At 48.6% G+C, this 26,417-nt stretch overlaps 1 protein-coding gene across 1 annotated transcript in view; it reads left to right on the top strand.

The window, feature by feature from the left end:
- Positions 1-26,417, top strand: part of afg2a (AFG2 AAA ATPase homolog A) — an 84,060-nt gene that overhangs the window by 47,298 nt on the left and 10,345 nt on the right. Inside the window, exon 15 of the mRNA XM_023795939.2 lies at positions 20,390-20,554. Within this exon, the coding sequence (XP_023651707.2) occupies positions 20,390-20,554 (165 nt within the window). The remainder of the gene's footprint in view (positions 1-20,389; positions 20,555-26,417) is intronic.

Raw genomic sequence — 26,417 nt, 5'->3', positions numbered from 1 at the left:
CCCCTAACAGAAACTGACGGTGTGCTCCACCTTTAATCGGTTTTAGGCAAAAGCCATGCAGCTGTACCCTTGGGCTTTTCCCCAGTTGGCATCCAAAGTTATTTATATTCAGTGTATTGTAGTGGTTAGACCATCTTGACTTTGGGGGGGGGGGGGATGGTTCAGACAATTTCCCCTTCAAAGGCTGAAATTTAAAGCGTTACATCATTTATTTTATGAGAGGGAGGTCTCAGCCCCTCGCTATGCCTGTAGTGTCCGCCATCACTGTAGTTGTTACTGTGTTATGTGCCCAGCACATTACAAAACTGCATTTAGCAACGGTCCAAAGTACGTATAATTAAAAAAAAATTGTTTTCCTTTGCTGTACACTAACTTATTTTGCACGTCCTGTGCCACGTCCTATCAGCAACTCATCTTGAATCATATCTTGTTTTTGCATACTTATTCAAATACCAGAAAGGAAATCCTGTATATGAATATTTTTCTTTTTCCTTTTCTTGTTTTTTTTTTTTTTGGAGATGAAGGGAATGTTTGTGGAATAAAACAGGAGAGCAATTTTCCATATGGTTGTCAAAGGGCATGAGTTACAGCATGTGGGCCGGAGCAGCGGCAGAGATGCATTCTGACAACTGGAAAAGCAGTTTGCACTTCTGCGAGACTCTGCTCCTGATTATACAATATCTGCTGACCAGTTCACAGAGGAAGTGCATGATTTAGAGGCTCCACAAATGGAAACGTCCCTAGAAATCTGCTACATAAATTTGAAGTCAGATGTTTTAAACAGCGTGGAGCGGTTGATTTTTTAATCTTTTCGTACAAGGCTAGTTCATAAACCTGGTGAAACCCTTTTCTCTGATTGAAAATTGGGATTTTAGGGTGAAATTCAGGGTGAAAACTTCACTGTTTTCTGTTCTTTACTTCTTTATGCTGATATTGTATTATTGTTCTCAGATGATTTACTGCAACTTTGAGGTGAGGAATCACTTGAACTGCCTTATGATGCAGTAAAATCTTCTTGTCTGTAGTCTTTGACCACTCACAGCATGTCTTGATAGTATCAAGCTCTCTACCTGTCCGGATGTGACAGCCTGTACTTTGAACAGCTGCCATTTTAAAAAAAGTTAAAGAAAATTCTAGCCCTAAATAAATGTCTGTCTCTTGATGTGGCTATTTATTTATTTGTTTGTTTGTTCATTCATTCATTTATGTATTTGTTCATTCATGCATTTCTTCATTCATTCATACATACATACATACATACATACATACATACATACATACATACATACATACATACTGTTTTTTTGCAATGGGGTAATTCACAAGGGGCTGTCTGCATTTCCTGTTGTTTTTTTTCGCCTTCAAGCATCAGTGAAGCAGCTTTTCTGCATATGGTTTTCCTGATGACAGGACACTGAAGCCCTGTGTGAGGTTTTATTTATTTATTTTTTTATGAGGTCACAGTTCTGAGTCGGCATGCCGAATTTCCTGTGATATTCCCTCGTTGATTTTCTGAGCATGACGATGGGATAATTATACAGCCATTCGCATGGCCTGAAATGTGGATTAGCCCCAGTTTGGTGTAATGGTCCAGGTCATTATGTTGCACGCGCTGGGGACCATGACGAAGAGCATGGTCCCACTGGGTCCTGCCAAGCCCAGCGCCCTGGGGACAGTCAACCAAGCCCATGCTTTGCTAATTGACCGTCCTTTGGCTATGGACCAGAAACTGCCTTTCATTACAGTGGATCTGCATCATTGGGCAGTGCAAACAACAGTTTCTGGGTTCCAGACTCGGTCTCCTGGCGCTGACATTTTAAGCCCTTGACGGTCCGACTGCAATCAGCCCCGGAGGCCTGTACCAGGTGTATTTATTTAAAACTTCTCTCTCTCCTAGCTGATGCACTAACTTTTTGATTTTTATGACGGAGAAAGTGACTTGGCTTCTCATCTCTGACTGTTGTTTGTCACTTGTTATCTCGTGAGTATGTCTGTAACGGCAACATCTTACAAAACACCAAGATGGATGTCACACTAGTTCACGTCAAGTCAGTGATGACAGCTTTTGAGGGCATCTTACAGGTCTTGAATCTAAGTTGTGTTCTGGTGTTTTCTTCACGTCTGGCAGAGCTTTGCTCTTCTCTGGGGAGAGCCGGCGTCTGAACATTCAGAAGAACACGGTCCGCTTTGTCAGTGGGCCCCTTTGCTCGGTTCTGAGCCCCCATTGTGTGGATGGGGATGGGGGCAGCAGAGCCCGTGGTAACGCCTGACTCGGGTAATCTCCTGGACTGTCACAAACAAACCTGGGACATAAGCTTGCAGCTGTCCGCCACCTTTCAGCTGTAGCACTTCGGGTTGTATCTCTCCATCTAGGTGTCACAGAGCTGAGACCTTTTGGCCAACAGACGCCTTGGAGGGTGCAAAAGTATTTGAGAAACGGCTCCATTTCCTCTGGAAGTCATACAGTTGGATGGAGGAGCTCTGAAATATAGTTTGCAGATAATTTGAGATAGTGAGTGATACAGAATGTGTAATATCCAAAATGTATCTGGCCATATTTCTTCCACCTGGAAATTTGTTGGAGTCACCCATACCAAGTGGATGATGGACTGATGCCCCTGCACCTGGGCCCGCAGAGATCCATCCTGCGAGATTTACAGACCTCCGCTGCTTCCTTCTGAGCAGTGAAAGGCAGGCATTTCTAAAAGGCTAAAAGGCTCCATGTTATAAATACCAGCCAGGGCTGTATAGCTGTCAGATCCTCCAAATGCCGCCACCCCCCCCCCCAGGCATCCCCCCTGTGCCAGCAGCAGGTCGCCATTCTGATTGTAAACAGGAAGTTTTGGTCACAGAGGAAACTTTGCCCTCCAGAGAATTGCCTAGGGAAGCCCCCCCCCCAGTTGTCTGAGGCTTTTCCTGAGGTCGCAGCTGTGTGTGAGTGTGAGTGGGGGTGGGGGGGGGGGGGGGGTATGTGTGTTTTATGTGTGTTTCTTTTTTGCTACTGTACATGCTTCTTCTGCTTTTGCACATATAAGCTGCATGTGTGCGTGTTTGATTTCGGAGGTGCTGTTGGCGAGCAGGTGCTCCTCCCAGCAGGGTTTCCAAAGCAAACATCCTGAGATTACCCTCTCACCTGGGGCAGATTGGCACAAGGCTGTTAACAGTTGGCACTCCCCGAGGACAGAGGGAGGATTCCATTGGGTGGGGGGGGGGGGGGGGGTCAGTGGCCTTTTGATGGCCCCCAGGCAGATCTCACATCCTGTGGATTTTTCCCACCAAGCGCTGGAATACTGATGGATGGGCTGTCCACAGAAGTGTGGAGGGCCTGTCTGCGGGTGTCGCCCCAGTGAGGCGTAGGAAGCCGTGACACGGAGGACCACCAGATCCTGGAGAGATGTCGTCCCCCCCCCCCCCCCCACCCGGCAGTGACCAGAGTTGATTGGTGCCTCTCATTACCAGATCGTTTTTGCTCCATTTCTCAGATGGCGGAACATTTTCCCCTTACATGGCAAGCAAAATAGCTGACGGTAGCCCATTCTGTGCTGGGAATGCACCACCATGCAGGATGTGTGTAAATATCTGCTGGCTGGCAAAGGCTTCGCTTTAACAAACCTCTTTGTTGTCACCCCGTCTCAGTGGTCTTTTTTTTTTTTTCCATGGCCCATCAGGGCAAAAACAAGTGGCGTGTTTCCGCCGTTCCCACCGCGGAATTCCAGAAATGTCACCTGCGCAGCAGCAGGACAGCCCCGGTTTATCTGATGTCATTTAGAGGCGAACAATGACCCCGCAGAGCCACGATAGGGGGCCCGCCTCTACCTGAGATAAAGATCCCTTCCGTTTCCCAGCAGGGCTGCGTCGGCTGCAGCTGCGATCGCACATGCAGGCACCGCTCACTAGATGCGCAGCTACGATAACCTTTTTGTTTTGTTTGTGTTTGTTTTTTTTTCTTCTTAAATCAATGACTTGCATCGACATCCTGGCTTTTAAACATGGTTGAAAGGGAGGCTTTTTTTTTTTTTCTCTCTGAGTACCTGTAGTTACGTGTGAAAGGCACCTAATCAGCCCTCTAGCCTGTTTTTGTCACTCTCGGTTCTTAAAGCCCCGGAACCAGAGGCCTTTGATTCCATTGTGCCTCACGCATTGTGTGTGTGTGTGTGTGTGTGTGTGTGTGTGTGTGTGTGTGTGTGTGTGTGTGTGTGTGTGTGTGTGTGTGTGTGTGTGTGTGTGTGTGTGTGCGTGCGCGCGCGCGCACTCTCTCTCTCTCTCTTCCCTTTTAATCCCGTTTTGTTTTCTTTTGTTTGAAAATTAAAGGAAAATACGGAGGGCGATCCTTTGTTCAGCCTTTTGCTTTTAGAATTCTGCAGATTTCTGTTTGTTTATTTATTTCTTTTGTGCAAACAAACATAGCAGCCCTGGGATGAGTTTGTACTGAAGGTTCAGCGGGTAAACAGAAAGCAGAGCATGCAGGGGGGTGGTGGGGGGGGGGGGGCACTTCCTGCTTTCAAGAGGTTGTCTGACCTGTTGAATTAAGCTCCCCAATGACTCACACCTCCTGTGAGATATCACTGTTTTTTTGTCCAGGTTGCTGGAAATAAGCCCTGTGTTTTTTTTATGGAATGGGGAGGTGAGTCATTCATTTAAATGTTTATGAACTTAAAAGTTCACTTGGGGTGATTGATTGCAAGTACTTTATATAGTATACTCTAGCAGTTGCTTCCCCAACCAAGGAAAACAGTAAGGGGAAAAAAAAACTGTGTTTGTGGTGTCTGTCTGTTTGATAGCATTTTTATTTATACTGACCTTCATGTTGCGACGGAGAAAAGTGTTGTCTTTTCTAAAGATTCTGTCATACTCTTGAAAGTCTTGCATAATATTTAAGGTTCTCTGTGGTGCATAATCTGAGTTGCAGTAATTAATTATCAGGTTTAAAAATGCTGCAGTAACCTCAGAAAACTTTGCACATGTGTTAAATGGGTGGGAAGAACCTGCTGCATGCTCCCACTTCCTTGCACACATTCCCTTTGACTCGCCAGCAACCAAAATGCTTTTTTTTTTTCTTTGCGATGCTTTGCTCGTCAAAGCAATTTCTGCTGTTCCGGTCCGTCTGTGGTTTGTCTTGCTAACTGCTGCTCTTGGGCATATACAGTGGTGAGAATTTAGTGTCAGGTTCTTAAAACCCCAGGGTAAGAACCTCTTGGATCTGCAGCCGTTTTGTATCAGTCTGAGGCTGGAGACATGCATAGCGTGAGCTCACAGACTACACTGCGGGGCTGCGCATGTGATCTCTCTGTGCACTTGGCCTAAAGAGAGTAAGCAGCCAATCAATGCTGTAATCAGTCTTATCCAGCCTTTGACAAAGACACAGTGATTTGTTTTCCAGTTTAGAATTTCAACCTTACCGGTGTGATTTGGCTCTTTTTTTTTTGGTGGAATGCTGAGAAACTTTAATCAAAGATTCTTTTAAGAACAGTGATATTTCGCTGACTCGATTGTGTGTGTTTGTCTATGTGGTGGTCTGTGTGGTGACCTGTGTGGAGGTCTGCACTGTGGTCTGGGTGGTGAACTGCGGTTGACTTTGTGGTGGTCTGCAGTGTGGACTACGCCGTGGACTGTGCGGTGGTCTCCTCTGTGGTCTGCATGGTGGACTGTATAGTGGTCTGAACTGTGTGTTGTGTGGTGGTCTGCGATGTGGTCTATGTGATAGACTATGTAGAGGTCTGTCTGGTGATCTGCACTGTGGACTGTCTGGCGACCTGTGTGGTGGTCTGTACAGTAGTCTTCATGGTGGTCTGTGTGAGGTTGTGGCTGCGTGTCTGAAATGCCTGAGTGACTGTATAAGTGTACATTCTTGTATATGTTTTTTTTTTCCAGGCCCGCCCTGTGGTAGGTTATGATCTGTCTCTCTGTCTGTATCTCTCTGTGTCCCGCCCTCCCTCCCTCTGTTGTCCGTGAGCGGTAAGCGGCATGTACCTGCAGCTCCATTGAAGGGCACTTCCTGCCACGTGAAAGGCGAGCCGGCCAGTGCGGGGCTCCTGAAAGGGTTGTTTGCCATTCTTGTGGCCGTGGGGCGAAGCCGCTTTGAAAAGGAGCTGATTGGGGGTGGGGGTAGGGGGGCGTAGGGGGCGGGGAAGACGCCGCTACGCAGAGACCACATCCGTGTTTTCACAGGTGTCCCTTTTGTGATCTTCACCTTGTGTGGAGGGCAAGCAAAATGCCCCAGATCTTGCCATTCTTCTGCAAGATAATCTTCACTAGAATAGGAAAAATCTCTATACTGGGCGGTGGTTTGCATAGAACAGCGTGTTGGGGGCTTGTGGGCCCTCGGCCTTCACTGCATCTGATTCTCGGCTATTTCTCCTGAGCAATTTAATAGGAGATGAAGACGTATAGCTGTCACCTAACAGCCCTTCACTGGAACGTTTCGCGGAACACCAGCGTATTGTTTGTAACTAAGAGCTACCGCAGGCGAAGGGTATCTCTATTCAGCAAAGTATCAGCTCTTACATAGAGGGCTGAGCCATTGTTCCTTTATTATCGGATGGCTTCGAGAGTATCGCTTACTGCCGGCTGGGTGTTGATCCGTTTTCCCCCGCTCTGGTTTGACCTTGTTTTTGTGGAGCTGCGTGTGTCCTATGGGCGACCGGGAGAGTCGCTCTTCAGGTCAATTCCCCAGCGGTAGCTGTTGCATTTGCAAATAGAGCCCAAGCGCAAACGCAGGGGAGTATTTTTAGTCACAAAGGGCACCGTCTGCCAAAACAAATCATTCGCATCCGCATCAGGACGGGGGTCACGCAACGGGGGCAGGGGGGGGGCTGCGACGCTCCGGAAGCACGGATGTTCACAGCCTCGACTGCGTCGATTAAGCGATACAAAAGGGCCTTTTTTTTGTGGGGTTTTGTATAAACCTCGCCCGTCCGTAAACAGTCAGGGAGAGTCCCGCCGTCTCCTCCAAGGGCTTTCCCTTTGTTCCTTGAGGCCTTTCCTCTCTGCACCTGTAAGAGGGGCGGGGTGGCATTCCCAGCCGCTTGACACCTGGGGGGGGAGTGGGGGTCGGCCGCCATGGCGTGTGCCCCCCTTTAACGGCGCCTCAGAGCCCCAGTGGTCCTGTTACGATACTCATTGAGTGAAGAGCTTCCAGCCGAGGATCGAGAAGGTGCACAACACAGCATTTCCCAGTGTTCCCAGTCATTCCTGTTTTATGGAAATATTAGAGCTTTCCTGGTAATAAATCCAATTTTGAATATGACTCCAGGTCAGACTGGTTTCCTCCATTATTTAAACCTCTTTCTGTCCACTCTCTCTCTCTCTTCCTCTCTCTCTCTCTCTCTTCCTCTCTCTCTCCCTACCCTGAAGAGTGATGAGACTCACCGACAGATTTAGGCTGGCAGGTTAAGGCTTTTATTCCCAAGGCTTGGGGGGAATACGCTGTTAAGTGACGAGGTGGTGGTGGGGAGGGGGGGGTCACTGTCATTTTTGTCTGTGTGGGTGGGGGGGGGGGGGCGTTAAATTACCTGTTGGAAAGAAGAGTGTTCCCCTACGGTCTGGCCACATCGTCCCGGGCCGCATGGGCGCCCCCGCGCTGGTCTCGGTCACCGCGCCGCAGTCTCCTCCCTTCCCGTACGTCATGACACGCCCACATGCCCGGGGGAGGGGGGCCCAGAGTGGCGTGACGCTGCTGCTACGGAGATGACAGGCAGCCTGATGCGGAGGCTTTTCTGATTCGCTTCCGTGTTTGAAGTCAGCAGCAGTCAGGATTGGCTGATGGAGTATCTGCTGGCCGTTAAGCAGACAGCTGCTTTTCCATGATTATACCTTACAAATAGGCGTAGTCATGCTCAGCCTGTGTTCAGGTTATGCTTTTTGTAACACTACCCTTTCCTTAGATATGCAGATTTGTGTTCAGTGTTTTTCTTTTGTAGCCATAATCGAGCCATTTATGCAGCTGAATATGTTGGTGAAGAAAAAAAAATTCTGGAATGAGGGACCCCTCATGGAATGAGGGACCTCAAGTGGAATGGGAGACCCCTCCTGCAATGGGGATCCCATCCTGGAATGAGGAACCCCTCATGGAACGAGGGACCTCTCGTGGAATGGGAGACCCCTCCTGCAATGGGGATCCCATCCTGGAATGAGGAACCCCTCATGGAACGAGGGACCTCTCGTGGAATGGGAGACCCCTCCTGCAATGGGGATCCCATCCTGGAATGAGGGACATGGCATGAGGATAAGGGTTCAGCTGGTCACAGGTCCCTGTGTTGCATCGCCCTCCTGCCCTCCTACCCTCCTGCTCTGATTCCACTGTTTAAAAACATGTTTGTAGAGCATTTGAATTTGGCTGTCATCTTGTTTTTTTATCAGAGAAATAATTAGAATAGAATTTTTAATGTGTTTCCAAAACAAGCATGTTTGTTAGTAAGCCATTCTGTAGGAAGGACAAAAGGAGGATGGATTTTGGCCGGGAGTCGTAAACCACTCGCATCTTTGATGTGGTTACTGCAGTGAAACCCTGACTGGCCTGGATTTACTCCACTCTTGTTATCCTGCATTCTACCTGAATGAAGTTTCCCTTCATCACTTTCCGTGCTTCCGCCAGCATTAATATATTTCAGGAGGGAGACGTAAACGTCCTGGCATGGATTGATTGATTCGACATCTCTTGACAGTATTCAGGGGGTATGGATGGGATCAGAGCCTCCTCCACCTGTGGAGGTGTTTCTGTAGAAAGCTGAAAGTGTCTATTTAGTGCACTGATAGCCAGTGTGTTCAAATGTACATATTATGGAAACCTTCTAAATCTGTCATGCTCCTTGCTTTGGCCAATCTAGTTATCGGTATTGACTAATGGACCAATAGAATCGTCTGTCTTTCCGCATGGACCCTGGTTGGCGGGCCTGCGATGTCCGTGTCGCTTACCCACCTCGGCAGCCCGGTCTGGACGTTCGGGGTCCGACGGCTTAAGCTTCTGCTGCTGCTTTCCCTCCAGGTCTCCCGAGCTCACAGGAAAGTGCAAAGCGACAGCCTCCTATAAAATGCCTTATATCCGTCATCGTCAGACGCTCCTCTGAGGTATTTACACCAAAAAGGGGGAACAAAAATGGAGCCGCTCCAGTTTTCATGCCTCTCACCGTTCTGCGGATGCTTAGTATCCTGAGCCTTATGGTGTATGTGGAATCTGTGTGATTCTCTCAGACTGGCAACCTCAGTATAACTGATAGCACTGCATGCATAGCACTGTTCAGCAGATAGCACTGCATAGCAGATAGCACTGTTCAGCAGATAGCACTGCATGCATAGCACTGTTCAGCATAGCAATATAAACTTTCCCGGGATTAATTTACACCCTGAGCCAGCCTTATTTTATTTTATTTTTGGCTCACCGATAACAGTAAGTGGCGGTCACCGCTGGAGGGGCTCGCGCCCGACACCGCTTGTCCCCGCGCTGTCATCTCGCCCCTCCTGCTTACTATGTCCATCCGTCAGTCTGTCACCCGCTCGCCAGTTTCCGGGCCTCCCGGCGTGGCCTGTTAGTGCCTTTCCCCACCTCAGTCATCGCCATGGCGACAGGCAGTCTGACCTGGAGGAGTGCTCCGTGCTCCAGAGGTCACCCCCCCACCTCCCGGAAGTGAAGGCCTCAATTAGCTGTTCTTCTCCCGCAGTTCACGGTGTCCAAACCAACAAGCCCCCATCCCCCACCCCCACTTCTGGATTCCAAAGCATTTAAAATTCCTGCCTCAGACAGAGCAGTGTTTCCCAATCCGGTCCTTGAGGAGCTGAAGACAGTCCGTGTTTTTGCTCCGTCCCAGCTGAAAATGTGGCCCGTCTGTTGGTCCCCGAACACCGGTTTGGGAAACACTGTGTTAGAGGGAGACCGGAGACCGTTTACCTACTGTAATTGCGATGATTAATAAGTGCTTTCTGTGGTTGTTTTTAAAGCGCGTTCTCGCTAATTTGGAAAAAGGCCAACACAGACCGCAGAGGCAGCGTTCTGTAGGACATCAATCGGCACACGGAGCGAAAGTAGGCCAGTCTCCCATGTTGATTAACATTCAAAGGGATAATTACATTTTGGGCCGCGATTAAATTAAAGTACCCTTTTTCCCACCCAGGGGAATCACTCCGAGTATCGCTGGGTCCAAGAGCGGAGCCAGAGCTGTCTCCCTTATAGCTGCTGGACCGGGCTGGACCTCCCACTTGGGGCGTATGGAATCCCATGGAGTTGGTCTGGAGAAGGAACGCCACGGTCCAGCATAGATCCTGCTCTAATAACCACACTCACTCCAGAATGGCACATGTTCCCGGTTGGCTGACCATGTGACCGTTCTGCGTCCCAGAGGTGGTCATAGTGTTGTTATGGCGACCGTTTCGCAAATATAATGTGCCCCATGGTATTACAAAAACCTGTTCTTTTAACATTGTGGGGACCATTTTTCAGGTCCCCACAAAGATCTGTGAATGCAATCAAAAAACTAAAAATGCCAAAAGTCTCATATTTTGTTTGTTTACTTATGGTTAAGGTTAGGGCTGGGTTGCCGTTAAGGTTGTCATTGTTGGGATTAGGGTTTTGCCCGTAGAAATGAATGGACGGTCCCCACAAAGATATGAGTACAGGTCTGTGTGTGTGTGTCTTAACCATAATAAGGGTAAGACAGCTTCATTTAAGTTGAGAGACACAAGAGTAGCTGAAATACCATGGTAAATGAGATGTGGTAAATGAAATCATAGCCAGGCGGGCTGAGCTCTCTGGCGGGGGGGCTATTATGAGGCAAGTTCCGACAAAATATCAACGGCAGGAACAGCATCGGAAATGGAGACTGGTGACCCCGTCGTGAAGATGGCGGCATCGTGAGCGGAGAGACGCCCCTAGCAGATGTGCTCTTGCGGAGTACTGTGAGGCAGCCCCGTCTGGTCCCAAATCACCGCCCCCCTCCCTCATCGTCGTTGGCTCTTCATTCCGACACAAAGCGTCTGCGGAAGCACTGCCTTCCTGTCTGCTTTTTAATTTTAATACCTGCCTGTCATAACCCCCCCGCCACCCCCCTTTACTTTTTTACTGCCCTTGCTGCTGCATCCAGTAATTACCACAGCAAAAGCCTTTCATTTCGGGCCCTTGGCAATTATCTGCACAGAACACATTCAAATTGCTTCCAGTTAGTCGAATGGCCCCTGATTCATTTCGGCTGCGGTCTGGGAGGGCCGGAGACCGCCGGCATGAAAGGCCCCGACTCCTTCTCCTTGTACGTCAGGGAAACCGATAAACGGAATTAAGACGCGTCCGCCTGGAAATAGCGCCGCTTCCGTGATGCACGTCGGCTGTTTTTACAGGAGAAAACTATAAGAAAGCAGCTGATTTGTATAATGCGTAAAAATGTGCAGTTTATTTTTATGGCGTGTGCAGATTCTGCGGGGAATGTCGGTCAGGGAGGGCGTCATTTCTCACACATTCACATTTATTTGTGCAGATGCCTTCGTCCAAAGTGATACACAAATGAGGCGAATAGCACATTTCAAACGTGTAGCACATTGAGATGAATTTATCAAAGCTGCTGCAGTCTTTGTTAAACAAAGATTTTTGCTTATTTTTCGGAAGTACGTTACAAGCGATGTTAAAATGCACGTGTGACCTCCGACTGACCCGTCTCTGATCTTTTTTGCACGGCGTGCTTTCGGATCTCGCTGCTTCTGGAGCAATGACACGCTTGTGGCTTTGGGCTCGGACCCCGGGCTTGGAACCGATGCACATTAAACACTTTAATGTTGCACTGATTTATCTTTTTCCATTTAAATGATGAAATGTGTACATGTGTATTTCAACATCTGAATGCCGCCAGTGCGTGCCCCGGGGGGGCCGCTGGCTCCGTAGCCACGCTGGGGACGCTCCACCTGTCGTTTTTACGGCCGTGCGTGGGAAGGAGCTGGCGGTGATGCCGCGTACCCCAGCAGCTCTGCTCTGAACCGGAACCGTGGGCTAAACCGTCCGCGTCGGCTGGGAGGAAGCGGCCGCGGCGGGACTCGCTGTTCTCCGTTTCCAGGCTCCGGATTCTCCGGGCCGGGAGCCCGTTTGGTATGGCTGGCCTGGCCGGCCTGGCCGCCACATCCCATGTATGCTTGGGTGGAGGCCATCGACAGGGAACAGCGAGAGCCCCGGCGCAGGAAGGGGGGTGCTAGTGGTTGGGGTCAGCGGCTAGGCTGTGCAGTTATAACCCCCAAAGAAATGGCCCCCGCAGAGCTGTGCAGCGTTTGCAGACAGCTGGCCCAGCACACATTGGGCACACTAGCAGATTCTTTGGAAAAATAAAGGGTTCCTCACCCTCGGCATGGGGTCCAGTTACCCGCTGTGCCAGGCGGGGCTCCGGGAGGGGGGGCATCGCCTCGCTGTGCCCCGAAACCCAACACCAGGCAGCTTGGCAGCAGCAGTGTGGGTTGGGGGGGTGCACAGCGGCTGCTGCTAATTGCTGTTTTTGTGCAGCTTAAGCCTTTTTCTTTCATGTGTTATTCACCTCGGGGGTGTTTGGTGCCCCCACCCCCAACCCAGCCCTCTTCCCACATGCCATCTTGCCAACCTGCTCCGTTCCAGTCACGCTACGTTCCGGTCTTGGGGGGGGTGGCGGGTGTGCTCATGGGCCGCTGTCAGTTTGTGTCAAACTGTAACGCAGGTCCTCCTCGTCAGCCAGATGCCTCTCATCTTCTCAGTTCATTATTATTATTACTATTATTACTTGCATTATTATTATAATTAGTATTATTGGTTTCCACCGACGTGGCTTTTTTTTTGTTTGCTCTAATATCGCAGATGCAAGGAACCTGCTAACGGCTGACCTCAGTGAGACTTGCTGAGCTTGCTGATGCAGATTAGCGGAATGATGCTACTTTGTGTTTTTTATTATATGCGCACTAATAATAATAGTATTGATTGATTTTCTTTATCCCGTCTTGCACTCATGGTTGCGGCTTTAACTCTGGTGCTGCTAACTAAGTGACCGCTGTCGATTTATCTTGATTTTTAACGAATATCAGCGATGACGATATGTTAACCGTTATGTCGTGCATCTCATTTTTATTATTATTATTATTTTATACGGTTTAAACCAGATCCAATCTGCTGGTAAAAGCCCCGTGAGCTGCAGATAAGCTGTGCTGACGGGCAGGTGCCCCTGGAGGGTGTCTGTCAGCACTCTGCCAACAGAAGCCAGACTTGGGGGTGGTGTGGGGGGGGGGGGGGGGGTGTTTGGCAGGGGCTGTTTAGCATGGTGTAGAGTTCCTCCAGATCGACTTGATAACGCCCATCTTACTCAGGCTCTCCCACGTCTGGTGTGTCCCCCACCCCTGGGGCGGATACCCCACCCCTCGGCACGAACGGCGGCCTGCTGACAAGGGGAGGGGGCAGGTGGGGCGTGAGTGATGACTCGTGATGGAAGGCGCCACTGGACGCTCACGCTCACTAATGCATCTTGCTAATACCGCCTAGCAATGGGGTTACAAATAAATATGTAAATGGAATCGATAAAAGTTCCTTTACACTCTCTTCACCCTCACTGGTCCAAGTATGTGTCACATCAAATATTATAAAATGTGGTGTTTATATATGTATTATAAAATGGGATGTATTCACAGGAAAATCTCAGCAACATGTTTCTATCTCGGTGTAAACTGTATCTGTGATCCCTGATTGGTAGTTTGGCGGGGCGCGCTTCGCTCGCCGGCCAGCAGGAGGTGGCGGGGAGCCCCACACGCGTCCCTCTGTCTGCCGACAGCTTATAAATCAAACAGGGCATTTGGCTGTCATTAGGATGAACACAGTTTGTCTGCTCGGCATTTAAAAATCAGGAAGTTTTGCACGCTGCCGGACAATAGCAGTGGGCATCCCCAGGATCAGGATCAGGATCAGGATCTGAGTATGGATGTGAAGGGCCGGTTGTCCCCTGGGAGAGAGTGTGCGGGGACAGGAGGAGGGACCGCGGCGAGGAGGACAATGGGCTCAGGCTTGTGTGCTAGGCCACTGTTGCATGGGGACCAGTTTGAGCTCTGTGGTGGGGCGGGGGCGGGGTCAGCTGAGGACCAGGGGGCACCTGTAGCCCAGGTGAGAGCCAGAGTTATCCTGACATCACTTCCTGTTCCTTGGTTTTTATACTTTATTTTTTCCATTCATAGATGACTCTCCTTAGGGAACGTGGTTAATTTATTACGGTCGGACTTCTCATTCTGACATATACATGCTTTATTGGTTCCCTTTTGGATCTGTCTTTTAGAAGCAGCGGGGCTGGAATTCGAAACATTAATCAAAATTAAAGGCGTGATGGACGAGGCTGGATGGGAGAGTGACTCTTTCAGAGGAGACGTTAGTCAGCAGCTGGCATGACGGGAGCGACTTGGGCACCCGCTGGGGACTGACTGGGAGGACCAGCAGCCCGGTCGTTAGTGTCCAAGGGGACTGCCCCCCCCATCTTCACTCGCACAAGCAGATTATTTGGTCACGTGTGGGGGGCTGTGGACTTGTGGCCAAGTGGAGGGGTGCCCCATATTGGCTGAGGTGGAGGGCATCTTGCATAGTAGTCAGAGAGGATTCTTGTTCCTACACACCCCAGCACCGTCCTCTCTTGCCCCCCCCCCACCATCCCAGCCTGTTATTCCCTCACTTCCGCTTGCTAATTGAAACACAGGGTCGACTGTCTCATGGAAGAAAGTTGCTAATGTAAGGGTGGCTTTTTTTTTGGGGGGGGGGGGTGTTGAGGGAGTTTACTCAAGCATTTCCTGTGTTCACAGACAGAAAGAGGGGATTAAGAGCTGGACAGAGAGAGAGAAAGAGAGAGAGATGTGGAAAGGAGGGAGGGAAGCTATGTTTGAAAAATTCCGGACATTTCTTTTGTCCCGGGGACGCTGATGCCAGTTCCCCAGCACAGCGCCGTCCGAGACCCTGTTCTGCGGAGGCCCACTGTGCTAATGAGATCTGACGCTTTATGGAAACCATGCGTCGGCCTGGGGTGGGCGGGGGGGCTGGAGCATTAAACTACGGTCTGTGGACAACTTTCAGGAAAGGCCTCTTTGTAAAGCAAACACAAATGCGTTTTATGACAGTGTTTTATTGCTTTGTTTTAGGGGCTGCTGACCTGAAATTTCAACATCGCTTTGCTTGATTTCCTTTCCTTTTCCACACCTCGCTGCCTCGCAGATTTATACACGTGTGTGCTGTGTCTCCGTATCTGTCCACATGAGTGGGTTTTGAGTCAAAATAAAATGTGTGGCAGCCAGCTGCTCCGCCACACAGGTGACGGTCCAGGTGACGACCCGGAGCTGCAGGAGTCTCACCTGCTTCTGCTGTGATTTTCCCACACGGAAGGCTCTCGTGTGCCAGCCTGCGTGGGGGGTGTTGGGGTCCGAAGCAGCGCGCTTAGCTAGCTACTCAACTGACTCAAAAACACGTCAAGTCAAAGTCAGCCAGGGAGTACCAGACAGCCGAGATCACAGAGCTGTTACCATTTTGTTTATGCAGAAAATTTACAGAATTGCTTTATTAAATGAAATAAATTACAATTTTGTTCAGGCAGTTAATTCACTATTTAATAGTTAAAGATTTATTGAAATGATCATCTATAAGTTTTTTCATTTTTAGTGAGCAAAACAGGCTCAATTTTTTTTCCAGGTAATTGTGTATAAGAATTCATTATAGCAGCGTTTTCCCATCCGGTCCTTCGGGCCCCTCAGACAGTCCACGTTTTTGCTTTCTCCTAGACAGTCCACGTTTTTGCTTTCTCCTAGACAGTCCACGTTTTTGCTTTCTCCTAGACAGTCTGTTTTTGCTTTCTCCTAGACAGTCCACGTTTTTGCTCTGCTGGGAGCTGAGAGATAGCAAAAATGTGGACTTCCTGGGTGTCCCGAAGGACCGGATTGGGAAACAGTGCATTGAAGGGTTGAAATGGAAAACCTGAGTGTAATCAACCACTCTTGCACACAGCTGACGGGGGATTTTCCCTGGTCGTCACCTTGCAGGGACGTAAATGTCCCTGTTCATCCACTGAGCCAGCGGTCTGTCACCCTGGGTCTTCTGTCACATTCAGATACTCATAGGATCTCTCCTGCAACACAAGTTCCACGCTCAGCCCTGTACAGTTTTGTGGGAATCCTTTGCTAACACCCAGTGAAGTCTGCCTGGTTCGGTACCTTTAGGACAGAAGGTACCGATGGCCCTTCTGAAGGAGGGGTGGCTGCCATGGTTGCTGACGACGCCCTCTGGCAGTGAGCAGAGCAGAAATGAACACCACACCGGAATAAATGGCAGGCTGAAGAACGCGCCTCTGCCTCTTCTAGCGAAGGCCTCTTTGACCCCCTAGGACCCCTGCTGCCGCAGCCAGTTAGCAGTGGGCTTCATGGGAGCGCAGTTTACCCAGTGGTGACTCCCGCCAGTCGGAATCGGGGCCCCCGCCTGTCTGGCTTTCTGCCAGACAGCCCGGCTCCCCGGGGAAAAGTGGTGGAGTATTAGCAGCTTATTAACCGTAGGTATGAAGACTGTGCACATGGCATAGAGCAGTGAGAGTGAGGCTCGTCATGTGCATAAGCCAATCATGAGCTCCAGTCTCCCCCCCCCCCCCCTGCCCAGAGAAGACGGCTTGGAGTGATAATTAAGATCGGTATGCTGTGTGTAGCTGAAGGGCCTGGGTCTGCTCCCTGTTCCTGTTGATGCTGTACGCATGCAAATCTGTCCTTGGAATCCATATTGGTACCTGAATCCATGTTGTTCACCGTACTGCACTGTAAGAGGTCAGATCCGCTGGCCCACATTCTACCATTGGCCCTATGCTGCTGGTGTCTTGCTCTCTTGTGCGGTGCAGCTCCACGATCTGGCAGTAGGTGGCGCCGTGGAGCGCAGACCAACAGCTTGGGTGATGGTGTGCAGTGGGTGCCTTTTGGCTCAGTGCTCAACTGATGCCCCCCCCACCTCCTCAATGCCAGGCAGACGAGCCAACCGAGAGAGACATGTTTGTTAAACACTGACGGAGAAGACAAGCATGATGGGAAACGGAAGGAGAAGCCCGGCCCACTGGGCTAACGTGGGGACCTCATTCCAGACATGGTTCGCACTTAGAGAAGGCGCTCTGTGTGCCGTCACCAGCCGGACGGGTCGGTGAAACTGCGTCACTAAGCGACTCGCTCTCCGGAGTTCACCGAGTTTGTATACGTGCCACCATTAGTAAAAATTGGCTGACGACGATTTGATTACCTTTTACGGGGTTTTAATCAGCCTGGGTGACAAAACAGGGATTAAACTTTGTGCCGTATCGAGGCTTTTGTTTGAAATATTCTGGCGCTGGTCACCGTTCGTGGAAGGCTGTTATAATGATGTTTATACTTGTTCGGGGCCGTTGTGTATTTTCACAGGGCCGCGCGTTGCGAAATGGGAACCTCATATTTTATGAATTAGCGAGCGACAATATGTTGTGGCACAAACATTCCTGCGCTCATGGGCTCAAACGTGTAATTATGCTCATCCTTATTGTTCCCCGGCTGCCCTGTGCTCCGTTTCCACGCCCTGGATGCAGGCGTGTAATTATCATGTGACATGAAGCGACAGTGACACTCACGGGAGTCGCTGAGTGGCGTCTGTGCTCACGGCTCCCGGATGGGGGGGGCGAGGTGGGGTGGGGGGTGTTTAGTGGTCGGAGCATCGGAAGCTTTCCCCACGCGTGTTCAGCCCCAAGCTGCTGCTATCCAGAACCAATTTGTCTCTTATTGTGAGGTAGTGATTGCGCTGATTAAAGTACAAGCTGATTCCAGTTTTTGCCTGAAGTAGCTTCTTAATATAAATTTTTTACAGATTTGCATTAGTGATGATTAAGTGTTTGTGATGTTTACAGATACTACAATTCTGTGGAGCAGCTTTAATGTGATTGTTTGTACTTTTGTATAAGGTGTGAAACGTCAGTACATTGTTGGTTAACCCCCCCCCCCCCCCCCCCCCCCCCCCCGCTCCCTCCCCCAGCTGTGTGCTGGAGGGGGGTCGGCTAGTTTCAGGTGGAACGGGGTAGTTATAAAAACACCCGTCAGCTCTGGGCCAAACTTGCCAAGCCAAGTATTTATGGCGTATGGTACCTCCTGAACTGCCTGAAAACAGGAAGTATCTCTGTAAGCTGATGAATGGCCCTGCCTTGTGCAGAGGAAGAATGGGCTTTCTGCGCCTTGAGCCAGTGAAATGAGTTCTGCAGTCGCTCTCCCGCCTCGGCGGTGGGGTTTCGCAGGTGCGTGCGTTCCGCGCGCGGTCGTATCCCTACGCTGAGATGTCACACCGCCGGCGCGTTGGGGCGGATCTCTAATGGAGGCGTAGAGGCAGTTTAGAGGCACAGAGGTGGCCTGTGATGGATTTTCCATTTAAACATATATGCAAGCGTTTGTCAGTGTGTGCAGGATATACTATATATATATATATTTTTTAAAAAAAAACAAAAAAAAAAACAACATTAGTAACTTCCTGTCTTCAGAGAGCGAGTCCAGGCAGATAGTACGGTTTCTGCAACGGGCTCCACCCAGCTCATAAGCCCTGTGCAATTATGGGCTGTCGTATGATTAATGTGAACAGGAGGATTACTTGCTTGCCCTACAGCCTTTCTTATTACTCTTCCTGTCTTGGTTTTCCTTCAACAATGCAGGCTTCTTTTGTTTTTTTATCCCCAGGTCGCTGGCCGATGTCAGTGCCTCTCTGCAAGTTATGGATGTATGTTTTCGCGAAGAGCATTTCTGGGGCATTGTGCTGTAATCTACAGTATTCAGACTGAGAGGCAGAAGCATTTTGCAAGTATATGTTGTAATTAAATATGCTCCCCTCACAAGAAAAATTCAAATACATGAAATAGTTCCATAATATTTCATGTTCCCTGCACTGTTTATTAAATGTGATCGTGTAAGAGGCTTTGAAACAGCTGGCGATGTTGAAATTTTCTCCATTTTCCTGTGTTTAGGAGCCATTTAGTTGCACACATGAGACCTCAGGAGGAGTGGGAAAATATGCGCAGGGTCGTGGGGTCTGTGGCGGTATGTGTCACACGCACGTACCCGCGAGAGCAGCACGGGAAGTGTCCCAGGCTGGTCCCCGGTGGGGATGGGGATGACAGAGGCCGTGTTTCCACGTCACCCGGCCCTGTTTTTGCAAAACAAAACGAAAAAAAAAATCGCATGAAGTGCACGGCTTCAACTCCCCGTTTTAGGAAATGACTTTCTTTTTTTGTTCGACTTGGTGCCATTGCAGGTCACACTGGGCTGTTTTGATATTCGTAACACGATGGGTTGGCACTGCTGTTTCCCACATCCTCACGGGGGGGGTTGAATCCCGCCTCCACTCTGTTTGTGCAGTTTGGTGGCTTTGCCCCGATGGACTGGCATCCCCGCCCAGGGTCTCCGCTGCTTTGTGCCCCATGTAATCTGGAATAGGCCCCCACGCCCCCGCCCCCCCCCCCAGTCTGGTGGGGAGAGGAGTAGGTTGGGTCCTACTCTTTCTGTCTTGTTTTATGTGGCGATGCTGTTGAATCTGGAGGAGGCCTGTGACCAAATAAAATCATGCTTTATTTGCCATTTGCACAAGTACATTGGAATTATTTCGTTTTTGCATATCCCATCATGCTCTCCGTGGAGACATGCACAAGCTTGGGAGCTTGGGATCCACACACAGGGTCAGGTTATTTATCTGGCAGCCCCTGGTGCATTTTGGGGGGGGGGGGGGAGTTAAGGAACTTGCTCAAGGGCCCGACGGAGATGTGATTACCTGCTGAGCATGACATTAAACCGATAGCCTTATGACCGCAGACACAGGGGCTTTACAGGCTGAGCTGCACATCGGCAGGTTACTTACTTCTCCGCTCAGCTAGGTAACTTGCTAGTTGTATGTCCTTTTTTATTGTTTTTGTCCTAGTCAATTAAAAATTGAGTTTAACCTAAAACTTCCCAGGTGCCTTTTGGCAGTATGCTGTGATTGACATATGAAGATGTTGTACCGTCTAAAAAATGCTTTTAACTCCTGTCATCTACATTCCTTGCGTTTGTTGAGATTGTTACTCGATGGTGATATTCTTTCAAATACCTGAAATGTCAGGATCAGACCAAAACAGAATCCATTTTTGTTTTGATACTGCACTGATTGGGGAGAGTCAGCTCTTCCTGTCTAACGGTGTTCTCCTCTATGCTCCTACCTTGAAAAGACACAATTTAAACATAAACCATTGTTTGAAATAGCCTTTTTCCTGCATCAGTTTTTATGTACTTAAATGAGGACATTTAGTGTTCAGGAACGTGGTGAGCGCAGTGCCGGGCTGTTTTGGACCAATCAGACTCGTGCTTTGCTCCATGTCCACCCCAGACTGCAGAGGTCTCAGTAACCTCACCTCCCTCCTCTGTTCCCTTCTCTCCCCAGGCCCTAATGCGCCCAGGCCGGCTAGACCACATCATCTATGTCCCGCTGCCGGACGCAGCCACACGACGAGAGATCTTCAGGCTCCAGTTCCGCAGCATGCCCATTGCCAACGACGTGAACCTGGACGACCTGGTGATCCGCACCAAGAAGTACTCTGGCGCTGAGGTGAGCTGCCCCTACAGGTGCTCTGTGATTCACAACACAACGTAATTTTGCATTTATCAAATAAATTTCCAGTGTTCTGAATTTAAATAAATAAACACGCAAGTAAGTACGGTGAGAACTTTGGTGGCCAACCAAATATCAACCCAGAGTTGGCGTTGTGCATTTTTCCAGTCATAGTCGGAAAACAGCTGTGCCTGAACAACCTGCGGCAGTTGTCGAGCAAAAATGTTTTGAAACCGAAATACAAGACATTCCGTTATTGGCCCATGGCATGCGAATTTTTACGACGTAGTATTTCAAGCAAAAAATAAATATCATAACTAACCACTCGATGTCTTTATTATCACTGGGATAATGTGTGGACTATTTGCTTTTTTGCGGTCTAAACCTAGACTTAACGATTGAGGCAGCACTAGGTGTCTAGCAGACACTGAACGGTTTTATTTGTTCACGCGTAGGCCTGGGTGGGGCCCCGCGCCACAACATGGTCCTTCCCGATCTCTGCCAGTCCGAGACCCGGAATACAGGGCCCTCATTGTGTGAGGAAACAGTGGCTGCCATCTTTATGGGGGGTCAAAGGTCGCTCTCTCTCTGCCACATGGCAACATGGGTTTTTCTTTGCCCTCTTGTACTTGTGAATGTTGTGTAATTGGGAGGAACAGAGCAACAACAACACTTTTTTTCATACCATCGTACTGTCCAAACATTCTACCATGGCGTATGGTATTTTGATGGTATTTTCGAAAGCAATGCTATTCCGACTTTTTGAAATGTTGGCAATTAAATTCGGCAAGATTTCAAAATACAGCAGGTGACCTATTACCTTAATGCTGTCCAAGCCTACCGAACATGTTAGAATGGCTGCGTTCGCATCAGCATATATTGTGGGTGATGAGTTTTTCATGTGAGGAATTCTGTGGTGTGTGTTGAAGAGTGTTGATATCTTCTGATGACAGTAGATGTACCGTCCCATGTGACTGCCTCTTCAACATGCCATAGTAAACATGCAGCTGTCGTGCATTTCTCAGGGCGCTTGTGCAGTATAAACTTTCCCAACCCGGTGCTCGGGGACCCCCAGACAGTCCATGTTTTTGCTCCCTCCCAGCTCCCTGCCAGAAAGTCCATGTTTTTGCTCCCTCCTAGCTCCCTGCCAGAAAATCTATATAACGTGGACTGTATGGGGTTCCCCGAGTACAGGCTTGAGATACATGAGTAGTGCTATATCTAGAGTGCTGTGTGCCTGCAAACAAAGCACTTTACCGTTGTGGGAGTAGAAATCACGTGAATGCGAGTCAAACGTCACGGGCTTAATGCAGCATGACTGATTCCCGGCTCCCGTAGGCCTACACAAAGCATGTGCTTTTCCACACGGGTAATTAGGCTGCTGACGTTAAACACGCCATCCATACGAACGTCACCGAGTTTCCCTCCTCACATGTGAAATTCGTCGGAGGCGCTCACTGTTATGGGTGTGCTAATTGGTCGTGACACGCACTCAACACGAGGCTCCTTGTCTAAGTGCTGGAACGCGTTCCCGCCCGGTGGCCTACATGATTTATTTACGTACACGAGGATTTATAACAAAAAGCTGTGGGGTATGAGTGTCTCTGCTGTTTTCCATTTGGCAGCTTTCTAAGTTAGTGGGCAGTGTTATGGTCCATGCTGCAGACCCGATACCTTTGGGGGTGGAGGAAAACAGTGGGGGCGTCCAGCTAAAAACAGGCCTGCTAGGAAGGTATGGGGTATTCACCCTCCGTTACCTCACACTGCATTTTTCATAGGGCTCTATTTATGATGTCACGTTAAGCCAAGGTAATTTGTTCCGTTATTTTTACACATACATTTTTTGTGGTTTACCACATACAGATCGGTGCGTATTAAGTCGTACGGTTACCGGCGATGAAACTTGAAAACTTGCTGTGTTTACCGGCACAAATTAGTGAAGTGACCGTACATCGTTTTTTTTTTTTATTCTTTAGAAAATGAAAGATCGGTCTGCCGGCCAGAATTCAAAGTGAATTAAAAACATTTCATGGGCTTGTATGTCGTGACCTCTTCTAAGTGGTAAATGAGCCGACGAAATTCCACAGGTACCATTACGGAAAATAGCTGACTGTTTGATGCAGTCATCTCCGTTAAAGCGCTAGTGACGCTAACTTTTAATATTGACAAGTTAAAATATCGGCTAAGATTGAAACATCAGACCAATGCCAATATCTTTATCAATGGATATCGGCCAATACCGATATTTTAACCGATATATTATGTATATTTAAGTTTTTGTGCTTTCAGAGCACTAGTCTAGTCTAATTTCTTCGCCCGAAACACAGTTTAATCTCGCATAGGCACATGTAATTTTGTGTATTTGATGCGTATCATAGGCTATGCTCAGCGTCGATTATAGCGTCAGAGAGACATCTGATAGCTTACAAGCAGGCTTTTAAACTCAAAAAATAGAAGTTAAAAATAGAATTTTAATTTCTACTCATTTTTATTTTAGTTTTCAAGTTTGTTGTTTTACTTTTTGTATCTCACTGGCATTTTTTGTTTTGCAAAAGGGTAAAAATCAAATATGTCAGCCACATTGTAACGCCTTTGTGTTCAAAGTTTCACCTTTTGTTATATTTGCCGCCTTGTCAGTTTAGATGTAGCATCTCATAAATCAGCGACTTACACACCTTTTTCCCCCAAAGGGCTTTCGAGTGTGCAGTCCTTTAAGAATCGCGTTATTTACTGTGTTACATTAAGGAATTGCAAGGCTATTTCCCTGCCGACTAAAAGGCATTCCTGATTTGCAAAAGAATAAACCTGGTTCAAAATATGAGTTATTGTAACGATCATTTTACCCACTAGTGCTGTTTACTTTAATTATTATTATTACTTTAATTATTTAATTTTGTTGCCATGTGTCACTGCAGTGAATATGAATTTACTTTTTGGTTACTGATGGGTGGAAAGAGGTTCAGCCTAACAGGGAAGGTGGAAAGGAGGCAGACCTAAAAACACGTGGCTTTCAGTGCTGGTACTTTAAGCACGTTTTATTGTGGTTGCTTTACTTTTACAGTTAATTTGTAATGTATCTGTAAGTGATAACGCTTATTTGGTGCTGGTGTGGGGTCGGCACGTACCCTTTCGGGATTTATGCGCGTTACTCGGCCATCAGTCGTTCCACACGCAGCTGGATCCAGGCTGCGGCCATAGGGCCATTCCCATGCCTGCGAGCTCTACAACTGGACCAGCTGGCATAAATTTCGGCCCCCTCTTATTGAAACTGGAAGCCCATTTGCCGAGCTCCAAGGGAGAAGCCCTGGACTGTTGGAATCCACGTCTTACTTGCGGCGTGTACCAGGCTGGAGTGAGCTTCGCCGTATGTAGCCTTTTCAGGAACTCTTCTTTGTCCATGTGCATGTTTGTATTTGTTAGGGTATATGATGATGCTTTATTTGACATTTTCGTCTGAGTACAGGTACCTTGGGATGCTTCTTTTCACATATCTCATCATGCCATTCTTTGAGACACATATACAGTAAATAGAGTTAAGAGAGAAGCTTGGCGTCTGAGTGCGGGGAACCAGGCCATGTATCCGGGGCATCTGGAGCATTTTTCAGGGGATTAAGGGCCTTGCTGAAGGGCCTAAGGGTGATGTGACTGTTTTGCCAAGGACGGGACTCAAACCAGCAACTTTCTGATCGCAGGCACAGAGGCCTAACTAACAGAGGCCTAACTCTTCTTGAAGGCCTCTCCTTCTGAATGGAGAGTGATCACCCTGTGGAATCCCAGCAGTGCCTGCTTGGGCTGTGATGTGGGGATGTCCCGACCTCGATTGGGAGAATGATAGACTGGGAGGGCGGGGGGCAGCTGCGACGGGCCCCCCAAGAGTCTTACCTAGGGTGCAAATTTAAATTGCATTTTTGGAAATTTTAAATGTTTTTTTTTTTTTCTTTTGGGGGGGGTGGGGGGGTGGGGGGTGTAGTTTGTCATGTGCTCCGGGGCAGAAGCTTGTTAAAATTGGCTCTTCCTCTGCAGAGGCCCAGGCCCAGGCCTCTCCACGACATCTGGTTTCCTGGGCAAGATCCCTTTCCTCCGTCTGTCCAAAAAGTAACACTTGATACCGTAATTGCATTGTGTTGTCATGAAGAGGGGTTGCTCTCGGGGAAGATAATGCTTCTCGTTTTCGGTCGTATGATCAAGCCCTGACAGGAATAACCCCAGGATTTATGAACCAGTGACTTCCAAAGATGTGCTTAGAGAGCCGTCCCTTCCTGCCCACCGAGCCTCGATGCGTTGCTGTGTTTATGCCCAATTTTAAAAATAAAAAAGAAAAATCGACGTTCGACTTAACTGCCGGGTCTGCTATGCATATCTTGGATCTGTCCGTCTAATCTGGATAAAAAAGCACCTTCGTTCTGCTCACTTCCTGTTTTAGAGTAACACACGTATGTGAGTAGCTACAAATCCTTCTCTGCAGAAGGAACGAGCCACATTTTCTGCTTAAAACATTTCTTAAGCATTTTCTTTTGGCATTAAAATAGAAACTTTATGATGGAATTTATGAAAGGAAGATGATTTTAAAACCCTTGTTTTTTTATTGAATGGCTTTTTTTCCCTCAAAAATATTACATTGGTGTGTAACACTGTTGCCTCATACTTGCCCCTGTACTGAATATGTGGTCGGAAGATTTGTGGGCAGATTATTTCCCTAATGAATGACCTAGTGCCGTGTTTATATATGCCTTATTTTTCTGAGTAATCAATCTTGTGCACTGTTGCATAACGCCTAACTTTTAATATCAACTCAGGGCCTCTTCCCAAAGTGACTTGTCGTTTAGGAAGGGCAAGCCCCTCATTCGCGCATGGTCTCCACTCCTGCTGACTGATCCGTGCCGAATCCTGTATGAACATGTGTGTTCTGTATGAACTTGCCGCCCTCCTCCCCCCCCCCCACCCCCACCAAACTACAAAGTGATGGTGTGTCTTTCTAGACAGTCTGATGCAGCGGTGTAGGCAGCTTGGACTGCAGCCATCGGATGTCTCTCTTAGCTGTCGGGGGGGGGGGGGGGGGGGGGGTTCATATAACACCTGCACACACCGGCGGCCACTGGCTGCTCCAGCTCGGCACCTGCTCCGTGTCCTCTGGATCTCGTGTTTTAACCCCCCCCCCCCCCCCCCAAATACCTGCAGGATGCATTGAGGCTTTCCCCACCCCCCTCCCCTCAGTCCTGACAGCCTTCGTTCAGCTTTATTTCGTCTCGTTTAGAGAACGTCTAGAGCTTGGTTATTCTGGGGGGGGCGCTTTGGCCCGATTTTGGATTTTCTACATCTTTCTCCAGCAATTCTCTTCCCTTCTCAGTAGGTGCTAAATGGACGACAGCACTTACCCCCACAGTCTGGCTGTCGGTCTGTAAATCCAGCAGGGGGCCTAAACCCCAGTATCTCCGTGCACCGCTTCCTGTGCGTTTGACATTTGTTTGTGGTGATGACTCAGTCCTGCTGTTCACCTGAAAGCACAGGCTCACAAAGTGTATAGTGCTTTGTTTCTAATGGACTAATTTCTATACAGAAATTTTTTTTTGTTTTTGTTTTTTGTAGGCATATAGATATTTGCTTATTTGTACCATCCATCCATATTGTAATCGCTTAGTCTGGTCAGGGTCATGGGGGTTCTGCAGCCTCCCCTAGGGCACAAACAGCAGAAGGCGGGGGAGCACTGTTTGGCTGGCACACACACACACACACACACACACACACACACACACACACACACATGTAGGGTAAACATATCCTTATGGGGACCACTCATTCATTTCAATGGGAAAAATGCTAACGCTAACTATGACGACCTTAACCCCTACCCTGCCCTAAC

The sequence above is a fragment of the Paramormyrops kingsleyae genome, chromosome 12 (genome assembly GCF_048594095.1).
Source record: "Paramormyrops kingsleyae isolate MSU_618 chromosome 12, PKINGS_0.4, whole genome shotgun sequence".
Lineage (NCBI taxonomy): Eukaryota > Metazoa > Chordata > Actinopteri > Osteoglossiformes > Mormyridae > Paramormyrops > Paramormyrops kingsleyae.
Note: the sequence above shows the minus strand (reverse complement) of the source record. Positions and strands in the feature narration are given on the sequence as shown.